The sequence below is a fragment of the Acipenser ruthenus genome, chromosome 3 (genome assembly GCF_902713425.1).
Source record: "Acipenser ruthenus chromosome 3, fAciRut3.2 maternal haplotype, whole genome shotgun sequence".
Taxonomy (NCBI): Eukaryota; Metazoa; Chordata; class Actinopteri; order Acipenseriformes; family Acipenseridae; genus Acipenser; species Acipenser ruthenus.
The window spans coordinates 71,109,368-71,122,513 of NC_081191.1; the positions used below are offsets into that span (position 1 = coordinate 71,109,368).

At 38.3% G+C, this 13,146-nt stretch overlaps 1 protein-coding gene across 1 annotated transcript in view; it reads left to right on the forward strand.

The window, feature by feature from the left end:
• prkdc (protein kinase, DNA-activated, catalytic subunit) overlaps positions 1 to 13,146 on the forward strand; it is a 66,325-nt gene that overhangs the window by 17,779 nt on the left and 35,400 nt on the right. Inside the window, exons 22-46 of the mRNA XM_034058436.3 lie at positions 242 to 348; positions 822 to 912; positions 1,365 to 1,528; positions 1,758 to 1,910; positions 2,084 to 2,191; positions 2,344 to 2,570; positions 3,321 to 3,415; positions 3,553 to 3,658; positions 3,866 to 3,999; positions 4,322 to 4,576; positions 4,807 to 5,033; positions 5,197 to 5,405; positions 6,051 to 6,183; positions 6,625 to 6,783; positions 7,359 to 7,562; positions 7,847 to 8,032; positions 8,226 to 8,330; positions 8,879 to 9,046; positions 9,167 to 9,294; positions 9,458 to 9,665; positions 9,987 to 10,165; positions 10,557 to 10,725; positions 11,016 to 11,081; positions 11,510 to 11,582; positions 11,805 to 11,953. Of these exons, the coding sequence (XP_033914327.3) occupies positions 242 to 348; positions 822 to 912; positions 1,365 to 1,528; positions 1,758 to 1,910; positions 2,084 to 2,191; positions 2,344 to 2,570; positions 3,321 to 3,415; positions 3,553 to 3,658; positions 3,866 to 3,999; positions 4,322 to 4,576; positions 4,807 to 5,033; positions 5,197 to 5,405; positions 6,051 to 6,183; positions 6,625 to 6,783; positions 7,359 to 7,562; positions 7,847 to 8,032; positions 8,226 to 8,330; positions 8,879 to 9,046; positions 9,167 to 9,294; positions 9,458 to 9,665; positions 9,987 to 10,165; positions 10,557 to 10,725; positions 11,016 to 11,081; positions 11,510 to 11,582; positions 11,805 to 11,953 (3,803 nt within the window). The remainder of the gene's footprint in view (positions 1 to 241; positions 349 to 821; positions 913 to 1,364; positions 1,529 to 1,757; positions 1,911 to 2,083; positions 2,192 to 2,343; positions 2,571 to 3,320; positions 3,416 to 3,552; positions 3,659 to 3,865; positions 4,000 to 4,321; positions 4,577 to 4,806; positions 5,034 to 5,196; positions 5,406 to 6,050; positions 6,184 to 6,624; positions 6,784 to 7,358; positions 7,563 to 7,846; positions 8,033 to 8,225; positions 8,331 to 8,878; positions 9,047 to 9,166; positions 9,295 to 9,457; positions 9,666 to 9,986; positions 10,166 to 10,556; positions 10,726 to 11,015; positions 11,082 to 11,509; positions 11,583 to 11,804; positions 11,954 to 13,146) is intronic.

The following is a 13,146-nucleotide window of genomic DNA, read 5'->3' on the forward strand; positions in this document are numbered from 1 at the left end:
CAATATGTGAAGGATTGCCTTCTGGTTTGTCAGAGCTGCCAGTGAATGTTTATCTTTTTAAGTGCTGCAATAGGTGTCTCAACTAGCTATTAATTTGTCAAAGTAGGAATATTGAATTGGCATTTTTGTTTTGAATTAGAGTTTTGCAAAAGATTTTTCCTAAAATTCTTTGTTTTCGAGAAATTTCTAGAAATTATTTATAGTTTTGTTGTAACATTAACATTTTTTTTCTTCTTTTTAGATGAAGAACAAAATAACTGGGAGGTAATGAGTCTTTCCCGTAGTACAGAGAAAGGATATGGCAGAGTCCTTATGCGGCTTTTAAAGAAAGCGAAGCGTTTCTCTCTGGTATGTTCATCTACAAACAGCACATTTCATCTTTTTTATTGGGAATTTACAGCCAGATTTTATATTAGTTCAGAACCAGTCACTTGGATGAGAATACATAAGCTCCTGTAAACCATCATTTTACAAGGTAGTCACCCCCTTGGTATTTTTGTGATTTTTCCATGGACCACAGAAGCACATGTGTGCTACAAATGAATCCTGCATTATTACATCTATCAATCATATAATTGTTATTGCAAAAGGCAGAATCTGCTTACATATTCACAATGATTTTTTTTTGTAGCAGTATAGCCTAGTGTACTTTAATGCTATTCAAAATGCATACATACTGGATACTTTAACAGTTATTTTATTGCAATATATATTCTGCATCTGCTTGCATAGCAAGTCAAACAAACAGATTTCAAAGAGCAGCTAACCATATAAACATGGCATGTTATGATGTGGGTCCAAGTAATTTCTGTTCCTCACAGACTGAAGATTCTCCGACTGCACTGGTGAGGCGGAGAGTTGTGAGGCTGCTCGGGCATCTGGGTGGACAAATCAATAGGAGTCTGGTAACAGGTAAACATTTGAACCACACAACGTAATGCTCAATGTGGCTAATGCTGAATGTAGAGAGTCCAACCCTATGCAATGTTGAGGAATAACTTTTGTTGATTTCTGTTTTGTTTTGAAAAAATGTCCAACCTGGCCAAATACTTTGAGCCAAGCTAAATAATTCTATACATTTGTCAAACCCTGTGAATCAAAATACTGTGATCAAGTTTTTTTATTTCGTTTTTTTTTTTTTATTTCAAAAATGTTTTTATGAAGAGTTCAAACTTGTGTACATACTAGTGTGGAACCAGGATCTTTCTACGCAAAGTAAAGTTCATGTGAACTTCTTTTCCCATGGATGCGTTCTAATGTCTACCAATACAGTTTTAAAACCATCAAGTAGCTCATCTGGTATTGTAACAGAACCAAAGCAGTAACTGTGTGCAAGAAGATCATTTGTAATTCTTAATTTCTAGCTACTTCTGCTGAAGAAATGATGAAAAAGTTTGTTGCTTGGGATTCAGAGAAGAGGCTAAATTTTGCAGTGCCATTTGCTGATATGAAACCGGTCATCTACCTAGACACATTCTTGCCTCGCATCACTGAACTGGCACTCTCTACTAATGACAGACAGACCAAGGTACATTATACATTTTATATACTGTTACTTCCTGTGTAGGACGATTTGTTGATTTTTTTTTTTTTTTTTTTCCAAAAAGTTTGACAATTTGTTTTTATTTTAATATCCTCATGTTTAAGGTGTACATATTACACCAAAGGCAAAAACAACAAATGGTGAGAATGGGTTTGACTGCCAATTGGTTCTCATCATCGTCATCGTAATGAGGGTAGATTTTGTTTTTCTTCAGGTAGCTGCCTGCGAGCTCCTGCACAGTGTGGTTGTGTTCATGCTGGGGAAGGGCTCTCAGATTCCTGAAGGGGAAAAGTCCACCCCTCCAATGTACAGACTGTACAAGCGCATTTTCCCTGTGCTCCTGCGCCTGGCCTGTGACGTAGATCAGGTAAAATGACAAGAGCACCCCACCAACCACTGGATTTTAAAAAAAAAACAAAAAAAATGGAGGGATTTACTTGTTTATCATTTTGAAATACAAGTTATAGCTTGATCACACAGGATCATTTATGACCAAAATGATGTGTTGTCATAGTAGTGTGGTTGTCCTGTTTCCTTTAGGTAACCAGACAGCTGTACGAGCCCTTGGTAATGCAGCTGATTCACTGGTTCACAAACAACACCAAGTTTGAAAGCCAGGACACAGTGGCTATGCTGGAAGCCATTCTGGTAACTATTGTTGTTGTTTTCTTTTCTCGGTTTTTATTTTGGATTATGTATACACCCCCTGGATTACAAATCATATACATGTTTGTTTTGTTGTTTTAATTAAACAAAACAAATGCAAAGACATTTGCTGAAACAGAATTTTTTTTTTTAAGGATGGAGTGGTTGACCCAGTGGACAGCACTCTGAGAGACTTCTGTGGTCAGTGTGTTCAAGAGTTCCTGATGTGGTCAATAAAGCAGACCACACCAAAGCAGCAGGAGAAGAGTCCAGCTAACACCAAATCCCTCTTCAAACGACTCTACAGCCTGGCTCTGCATCCAAATGTGTTTAAGAGGCTGGGGGCAGCGCTTTCCTTTAACAGCATTTACAGGCAGTTCAGGTAACTCACTTTTTTTTTTTTTTATAATAGATGTACCCCTTAACTGATTACAACCAATATTGAGGCTCCGAGTGTTAAATGGTTTTGGAACAGGGCTAGGATAATGGTAAGCTGTACTGCTTTTTACTGCAAGGGGGTACAACATGCTCCATTCCATCACATTTCTCCCTTCCCCTGTTGGGTATTTAACCTAGTACACTAGTACAGCAAAATTTGTTTTAACACACTAAGCCATAAGCAAATCCCGATACTGTTACGTTTTTTCTGATGCAATGAAATGAGAGGTGGCTTGAATATGCAGCTAACTGTATTAAACAACCACCGTTGTTCTCTTGCCAGTTTACTTTTGTGTTTCTCTGTACATTGGTACTTTCTTAATGGTATCAGTCAAACATGCAGACTCTTCATAGTCTGCGCATTTGACCGATGCATGTGACTTGCCAGATAAATAAGAACGACCTGAGGCAACCATCATTGGAATTATTTGTTTTCCCACCAAAACACAATGTATAGTGCACTTCAAATGAGCAAATGTTTCAGCCATCCTGGTAAAACACAAATGTTACTTTTATTTAAAGCGGCAGTGCACCACAGTCGAAGCCTGAATAAGAAAGAATTTCACTCTTTTCTAACAACACTCATTATTATCAGATTAATGGTGATATTTCATAAAAAAAAACTAAAAAAACTAAATAAAAACGTTTTTATTAAATGTATACATTAATGTGTTTTGTCTTTTTTTTTTTCCAGGGAGGAGAGTACACTGGTTGATCAGTTTATCTTTGAACTACTAGTTATATTTGTTGAAAGTCTAGCCCTTGCACATACAGATGAAAAGTCATTAGGTACAGTAATCCTCATGCAAACTTCTAAATGTGTTTCATTCTTACATATAACACAAACTCCCTGACTGATGAGAACATTAGTTCTGATTGCAGTGAAACCGATTCCAGCGTGTGATTTGATTTGTTCCATACACCAGGTACATTACAGCAGTGCAGTGATGCCATTGATCACCTGAAGAGGATAATTAAACAGAAGGCTGCTTCCCTGAATGCTGAGAAAACATCGAGAAGACGAGTGCCAAGGTTTACAAATTTCCTTTCTCCTCATGGCACATTCAATTTAAATGTATTTCTCCCTTTTTTGTGTTATATCCTTTTTCATTGTGTTTTATAAAAGTTTTAGATAGCAACATCTAGTTCAAAATTGGTTTGTGCATTTTGTTAGTTATGTGGTGTGCACAGTGCTTAGAAGCTCCAGTTCATGTCCCCCATGTCTTTGTTTGTTTCCAGAGGTTTCCCTCCAGATAAACCTGTATGTTTGTTAGATGTCATCATGTGGTTGTTGGTGCAGTGTGGACGTCCTCAGACAGAGTGCCGGCACAAGTGCATGGAGTTGTTCTACGAATTTGTACCTTTATTGCCAGGTAACTGTTAAGCATTTAACCTTCTTGTGACAGCCTCTATCGAAGATGTGTATCTTGGGACTGTTTGAGGGACTGGCATCACATTTGCAGGGTTATATAAACATTGCATGATAAATATGTTGGTGACCTTAACATTGACCTCTGACCTAATATGGCTGCCATATTGAAGTCATGGGACCTTTTTAGATTTCTGCTGTATAGGGACTGTAGTTACCTCTATATTCTGTGGTTCTCTCTGTTGCCCTCAATAGAAATTAAGTGTTTCACTGCCCCATTGTTTTAACCTGAAATGGTTTTTTTTTTCTTTTGTTTTTTTATGTAGATAACAAAAGTCCTGCCTCATGGTTGGATGATATCCTAAAGAAGCAGGGGGTTGCATTCCTGATCAGCAGGTTTGAGAGTGCAGGCCGCGAAGACGGTGGCTGTTCAGGTATCCTATCCCAGACAACCCTGCATGACCTGCAGGAACCCTTCAGCCTGCGAGCTGTCCTGCAGTGGATGGACATGCTGCTGGCAGCGCTTGACTGCTACAACACCTTCATTGGGCTTCACTTGGTCAAGCCTCATGAGGTTTTAGGTGAGCTTAATTGGGTTCTGTGCTGTTTTTCAGTAAGGTCGTTTGCAGGGACATTTGTCAAAATAAATTATTATTGGTTCCCTGCTTTCCTACAAGAACTTTGATGAAACCAGCATTTGTTAGGAGATGCTATTCTGTCATGGTAAACCTACAAGTTCATGGGTGTTTATACATTTGGTGAGGCATGTGTATGTTCCTGTTAAACGTGCTTCCTTCTCTTCTTTTTGAAGGTGCAAAAGTGCAGTCAGGTTTTCTAAAAGCCATTGAGTTCTTCATAACAGAACTTGCTGTGCAGGATATCTCTGCTGCTGAGCTGTGCTTTTCTGTGGGGCCAAAGGGTGCTCTCTTCAGCCCAAAGGAGAGGGAAGACTACAACTACAGTAAGGGCACAATCATTGTTCGGATGATGGAGTTTGTCAGCATGGTCCTTGAGAACTGCCAGCCGGAATTTTGGAAGGTATTTTGTCTTAAAGAAACTGGTTAATTTCTTTGACCAATTTGACAGCCAGAGCCAGTTTTACACATGTGTAGCCATCTCTAAATATACTAGTAGTTTATACATCTTGCCTTCTCAGGGGGGAAAAAAACAAAACTAATCAAATCTTCTTTTGCCACCTTAGTTACTAGAGCAGAATATTCTGAATCCAACCTTTTTTGAGCTGATTACTACAACAGTGTGCGATCCATCGAGCATCGGGTTCAATATGGCAGACGTTGAGGTGATGAAGAACCTGCCAGATATCTGTGTGCGGCTGCTGAAGGCTCTGGCGAAATCTCCTTACAAAGGCCAGCTAGAGATCAGTATGAAGAGGAGGATCTCCTATAAGAGGTGCCAATTCTAATACAAGATTTTGCCCAAACTGCATAAAAAAAATAACAACTAGACTGCTAAGTCAAATAGGGTACTAAACTTGGTGAGTGGTGAACCAAAAGAATGTATTAATAGAATACCAGCATTTTTAATTGTTAGATGATCATTTTAGCTATAAATTAATAAAACATTTGGTGTGTTCCAACACTACAGTTAGTGCCAAAAATTTTTAGCACTGCACAAAAGAGCAGGCTTGGAAGGTTATTGAAAGGTTTGCTATCTGTTGGTGATACAGTTCTTCGAGTGGTAGAACTCTCCTCATGTTTTGCTTAGTAATACTAGATACAATGCTGAAAGAAAGATACATTTTCAAGGTAAACTAATTCGTTAAGTTCTAGCATATGGCTACGGGGGTGGTAATTTTGGCTCCTGTATCTAGATTTTAGAAACCTTAATAAATTAATTAACTTTCTTTTAGTATTTCTAAATATAGCACTATTGAGTTTAATAGTTATGAGTGATGTATGTAAATTTTACAGTTGGTAAATGTAAGCAATCTGTATGAAATGCGCTTCTTTACTCGTTACAATTTTCCCTATGAACACAGGCCAGCGCAGTGTTGAAGGCCTATCATTTTTCATTAATTTGGATTTCCCATAACAGTGTTGAGGAGCTGTGTGGTGTGGACCTGTGTAACGTGGATGCCCGTTCCGATCGTGCCAGACTGGTATTTGTTCTTTCCGCTTGCAAGCAGCTGCACAAAGCTGGGCTGCTTAACTCTGCACTGCAGAGCCAGGTTAGGACTTTTAAATTGTAATGGAAAAGCAACCTTATCTTCGCTTTCAGTTTGTCAAATACAGACCATTGGAGCATCAATTGCCATGAACGTTTATTTTTTTCAGCACTAAGAAAAAAGTAAACTCTGAAACGTTTGTTAGTTGTAGTATTGTGTTATGCAGGAACAAGTTGTGCAATAATTATACAGTATAGTGGCATGTCCAAGAACTGTGTTGAAAGCAGTTATTTTTCTTAAACTGCGCATTTGAGTTGATTCATAGTCTATATACTCCTTAGAGGTCTGCAGTGGTAAAGTTAAAATTGTATGTGGTACATATATGTATACTTCTTGTTGTTGTTGTTTAGATTGTAAAATAGTTAATAGAATTATGCCATGCAGTCTGTATTAATCTTAACAGTAATATAACTTGTATTGTCACTTCAAACAATCTCTCCTTAGGCTGCCAGCTTTGGCTTGTCCCTGGGGTCGAAGCTTCTGTCAGTAGTGTATAAGGGAATCGCTCCCGGAGATGAAAGAAAGTCCCTCCCCTCCATGGATGTGAGCAGCAGGAAGATGGCAGATGGATTGCTTCAGTTAGCTTTTTCACTTGGAGGACAAGTTAGTAATCCATTTGTTTATTATCTTTTCCATTACATAAATATCCCAAGGAGTTTTAATGGATTAATGACAACTGTGGGCTTTGATCGATTAAAAAAAATAAATGATCGATTTAGTCTACCTCAGTGCAGTAAAAACAGTGCACGAAAAAGAAATCTTAGTGTCAGAGGGTACTTCTAAAGACCTTGGCAAAAGAGCAACTGGCAGGTATACCCAATGTTTCACAATAACTCAGAATGAAGAAAAAAAGACTGCAACTCATCACTGCTTCCTTTCACGGCAGTACATGTTTAGCGTATCATGTTAGTCGCAAGTAAGTTGATTTATTTTTATTCATCGTATTTCTTACATGTAATTGGCTAACATCCAATTACATGCAAGCAAATATTCTCCAACTGCCAAATGATAAAAATCGATTAATCACACCTGTTTGCTAGTGATGTGAAATTGTATGAAAATACTTTTTTGCCCCAGCATAGAGCCATAGTTCTTGTGCGCAGTATTGCAGGAAAGTGGCTCCTTGCATATTTTGTCGGTGGTCTCAGTGAAGCGTGTGTGTTGTGTTGGATTTACAGTGTAAGGAACTGGTGGATTTGCTGCTCAACAGCATAATGCTGTCGGTACCTCTGTCTGACACGTCCCAGAAGAACTTCATTACTTTCTCTCACGGAGAGTACTTCTACAGTTTGTTCCAAGAAACCATCAATTCAGAGCTTCTTAAGAACCTGGACACCACTGTGGCACAGCTGATGAAATCTGCAGCAGAAAACCCTAAAATGGTGAGAGCCCTTTTTATGAACGAAGATTAGGTCAGACTTTGTTTCTTTGAAGTGCTGCCACAAACAGCAGCACCTGTGTAGCAGTGATCCTTTAAAATCACTATAATTTGTCTGATTTTCTAATCCAATTAGAAAACAATGGTATTGCTTGCCTTTTGTCTTTTGCATTACCTATTTAAATCTACTGTACACCCAGGAACTATCTGAATACTTTTTGGTCACTATTTGGAGAAGCATAACTAACTGCTTTCTGTACCATTCCATTCTTTGTGTGCACGGTGCAGGTGAGCATGGTCTTGAACGGTATGCTGGATCAGAGTTTCCGGGAGCGCTCCGTGCGGAAGACGCAGGGAAGCCAGCTGGTGGGCGGGGTGCTGGGCAGCTGGACCAGTCTGCAGTCCTGGTGGGCCAGCAGCTCCTCCGCAGAGAGTAAAATGGCTGCATTAACACTGCTCTCCAAGGTCTTGCAGGTACTGGCGCTTGCATGATCTCAGCGTTATCCAAGATTTTTGCGAGGAATAAACAAAATTGATTGGAAGTAACACTGTAAATAGTAGAAAATGTAACTAATAGAAAATGTATTGAAAAATGATCTACACGAAAAACAAAAAGCAACTTATTTTAAACTGCTGTTTTTTTATGTTTTTTTTTAATTTATTACAGATTGATTCTTCGGTTTCTTTCAACACAAGCCACTTAGCGTTTGCAGTGGTGTTCAGTACATACACTACCTTGGTCACTGATTCAACACTACCATTAAATCTAAAGGTAAGTGTAACAGATTGGAGACTTTGAGTAGGGAAAAAGAAATGCAGGTTGCACTGTTCTTTATACTGTAGCTTAAGCTGTTTTTCAGGTGATCACTTGAATCATAAAAAACAAAAAATGTAACTTGATAAATACCAGTAAATAAAAAAAAAACAAGTGAGGAAAATAAACCAGCAATATCTTTTTGTGTAGCTACATACAGTGCTTCCCTGTTATAACGTGACCTGTTATAGTGCGGAATCGGTTATAACACGATAAGAGCGTGATGCCAATTTCCCCAATAATGCAGTGTACTGTGCTAAACAGTGAGACAAGCTGCTGTGTGAATGTGCTGCTGTGAAAGTGCGAGACTGTTTGCTTGTTTGTTGTTTTTGGTGTGGCCCAGGCTAACAGGCCATGAATAATCGTCCCAATAAACCGTGGGTTCGAGTACCTGCAAATGATGGGGGGGTGGGGCATCCACTTATTTAATTGTCTTGTTAAAGCGTCTCCTCCTTCATCTCCACGCTGAGGTTGCACCATTCCTATACACGGTTTGTGTTTTACAGAGCCAGGCACTGATTATCCTCCCTTTCTTCACCAACCTCCTCGGGAGCACGCTCGCAGACCTTCACAACGCCCTCGAAGTGCTGGTTGCTTCTCACTTTCCCATGCAGTCGGATGAGTTTCCCAAGGGGACTCTGCGCTACAACAACTACATTGACAGCATTAAGAAAGTAAGGGAATTCAATCGATATAGTTTGAAACTGACAGAGTTGGAAAGTAACAGTATACTGTGGACTGTAAAAAAATAAAATAAAAAAAAACCTATTTTTTTTTTTATCGTTATTTTGTAGTTTCTGGATGCACTGGAGCTTTCCCAGAGTCCAATGCTGTTGAAATTAATGACCGGGATTCTTTGTCGTGACAACAAGCACGTCATGGAAGAGCTGTTTCAAACTTGTTTCAAAAGGATTGCCAGAAGGTGAAAATCATTCTTCAATGTATTTTAAGAAAATAAAACACAACCTGCTTTGGTTCCATGTTTTAGTTCAGCTCTGGAACTGTTTGTTTGTGACTTCAAGTAATTTCCAATGATATGTAAAAAACGATGGTACAGTGTGTAATGGAAGTGTCTGGTGTTGCAGGGGGAGTTGTGAGAAGCAAGTCTCCTTGCTGGACACAGTGTACCAAATGTTCCAGAATGACGAGCTCCACTCTAACACTGCTCGTCAGGCAGTCCTGGACCGCTCTCTCCTCACTCTCACACTCCACTGCAGCTCAGACGCTCTCAAGGAGTTCTTCTGCACAACTGTAGGCGACATCATGGGGACCTTGCAGGCTAGATTCACAAAGGTAAACCAGTCTCTCAGCACACAGTTTCACTGCTTTATGGTACTGAGTAAACAATGAACTCCAAGGCGCTTCCGTTTCTACTTGCTGTGTTGTTGTTTGTATTTATTTTAGAACAGTAATTAAGTAAGACGAGAAAAAAAAATACTCGCTGCCAGTTACGTTAGTTGTCTTTTTTTTTTTACTGTTTATTTAACTATGAATTTTCTGATAAAGCAATAAAACTGCTGGGTACAAAAAATGTTGCAAATTAGGATGAAATAGATTATAATCCTGCTAAACTGCTTACCATTTCTGAAAATGCCACAATATATTTATTTTCAGTCAAGCGAGTCAACTTTTGAAACCCAGCTAACCAAGAAGAACGGTTGCTACAAGCTGTTGGAGGTGCTGTACTCGCGTCTGCCAAAGGAAGATGTTTACTCCAAAGAATCGTTAATTAACCAGGCTTTCTGTAGACCTAACAAAGCTGAGGGGAATGAGCTTTCAAAGAGCCTACTGAAGTAAGAACTACTTTGCTTACAAAGTCTATATTGAAAGTACTGGAAACTGGTATAATAAGGTATATTAATTCTAAGGAATCCAGTGACTGTAATGTGTGGTGAGGTACTTTCTGTTGTATGCAATTTAAATGTGTCATGGATATATATATATATATATATATATATATATATATATAGTATTTGATATATTTTAAGGATTTGCATATTTACATCTAGTAAAAACGCAGCATCACATGTATAAAATGAATTATCTTCGTAGACTAACACTGAATAGAGTGGGGGCATACTATAGTGGAATTTAAGCCCTGTATTGTACTGACACATTTTGTCAACCAACCCAAAAGCATTCAGCTGTATGCTCCAGCACAGTTGTACATTGTGTTTTGTGAAGGTCCTGCTTTGACACCTTCACGGAGAACATGGCAGGGGAGACCCAGCTGCTGGAGAAGAGGAGGAAGTATCACTGTGCTGCTTATAACTGCGCCATCACTGTCATCAGCTGCAGCTTCAATGAGACAAAGTTCTACCAGGGTTTCCTTTTCAGTGAGAAACCAGAGAAGGTGAGCCTTATGTATTCACATTCGCTTTTTTTTTGGTCTTGCTTACCCTGCTCACCCTGTAGTATCTGAATGTCATAATGTCATCTTCATGTCCATATTGTTGCACACTTAATTATAAATGAAAAATTTTGATAGAAATCCCTCTGTTAAATTATGATCCAGAACTCGTGTGATACATAATTTGCAACAATACATAGCATACTAGACTTTGCTAACCGCTTAAATTTATGAAAAGTAAGCCATTGCTAATAAAACCCGATCTGTAATGCCAAGTATTATTGTGTTTTCAGAATCAGTTTATTTTTGAGAACCTGATAGATGCCAAGCACACATACAGTTTCCCTGTGGAGATTGAGGTAAGCAGGGTTTTGTTCTTAGTTGAGAGGTTAATACTAGTAGAACAAAACGATTCATTTAAATAATCTGCTCTGTGATGAAGTACAGTGCACATGAAACAGAACTGTTAAATATAGTAAACGGGATTGATCATGAATATGGAACTCCAGCCTTCAAACAGCACTTTGCATTTGGATAGGTGTCTTAGGTAGCAAGAATGGGGGAAACAATGTATGGAGCTTGTGAAATGTAGACCTGTATTTCTAATGCACTAGATGACACCTGCTGTCCTACATGCACACATCCAAAGTATGTATTATTGTGTTTATGCAAAAATGTATGTGTTTATACTGTATATAAACATTTGTCACATTACAGCATTGGAATTGCAGCAATCCCATATTTTTTTTTTTATTAATTACTGGTGCACTGCAATTGTTTATTTTAGGTTCCACTTGAAAGGAAGAAAAAGTATGTAGCTATTCGTAAAGAGGCAAGACAGGGAGGTGAAGGGGATTCAGGTTAGTACCAGTAATTCTTCATTTCAATCTAGAAATAAATATATATATTTTTAAGTATTGTTATTATTTGGGTTTAAATACTATTTTTATATAATTTGCTTTTTTAAAAGACTTTTTTTTTTTTCTGTGTGTTAAAGATATAGCCGTATGTTTGTTTGTTTCTTCACAGCGTTGTTATTTTCAACTTCCTAACCAGGTGTGTTATTGTGTCTGTCTTTTCAGATGAGCCCCATTACTTATCTTCACAGTCGTACATGGCAGACAGCAGCCTGAGCGAGGAGATGAGTCAGTTTGATTTCTCCACCGGCGTCCAGAGCTTCAGCTACAGCTCTCAGGACCCCTCTGCAAGGGCAGCGCGGGGCAGGAGGAGGGTGCGGCTGCTTTGCTTAGCCATTCTACTTCTGCAATACATAACCTGACCCAAATGATAACCTTTTATTTTTAGTTTTTTTATTTTAGTATAAAATGAGAAATGCCTGCAACAAGTGTTTGCTTTATGGCTCTAAACCATGGTTTTGGCTCTGGTACTGAAAAATAAGCATACTTGTTTTGGGGGGTTTTAATCGATTTTGATGATTCATTGATTAATCACACATGTGGGCTTTTGATAGATTTAAAAAATAATTGATCGATTTAATGTTGTCTACCTGAGGTGCGGTATCATAAAAGGGTGCACGAAAAACAAGTCTTGAAAATGGCAGAGGGTATTTACTACTAGCTATACCTAATGTTTCACAATGTGTCAGTGAAGAAAAACAACTGCAACTTGCAACATTTGCTTATCTTTCCTTTCACGCCAGTACTACACGTTTATTGTATCAGAAAATTTATGTTGAAAAATGTGTGTCTGAAAAACTGCGTGGCTTAGTGATTTTAACTGCAGTGTATATAGTTAGTGTCAGCTGTTGGAGGTGTTTAAAATGTAAGCTGAAGAAAGCTTAACGTGCTGGACAACTGTTTACACTTTTAAATGTTACTTTTATTATACTCGGTCAAATGTGCAAACGAGTGAATAAAATACCGGTCCATCTTGACATTCCGTACAATAAGACACACAGCTTCCCCCTTTTTTGAATTATAGTTGTAAGAATAATTCTTTAATTGATAGTTTAGAGTTGTATTAATATAATCTTCAGGGAATATGCACCACATAGTTGTATTACTGATTTTATTACTGAGCTGCTGTAGCTTTAAGAGAGTGATGTTATGTGCCACAGTGCTTGCAGGGAAGGTGGGGAGTTATGGTTGTCGTACAAGTGTGTTGTTACTTTGGCAGGTTCAATCTTGCAAGAAGTCATAGTCCTGTTTTATAGAATTGGGAAAAGCATAATCAAGTTACTGTATATCCGGGAGAAACAAGAATAAACATCGCCTTGACTGGTTTCACAAACCATCTGTCTAGAAGTGGTTTCCTTTCACTGATCAGCTGGCTAAAATAGCATTATGTTAATATGTTGTATTACTTGTCTTTCAGTACCATTTCATGTCACTAGCAAACAAATTTAATTGATATACTAGATCAGATGTTTAATTGAGCAATAGAAAATGTCAAGATTACTTGTAT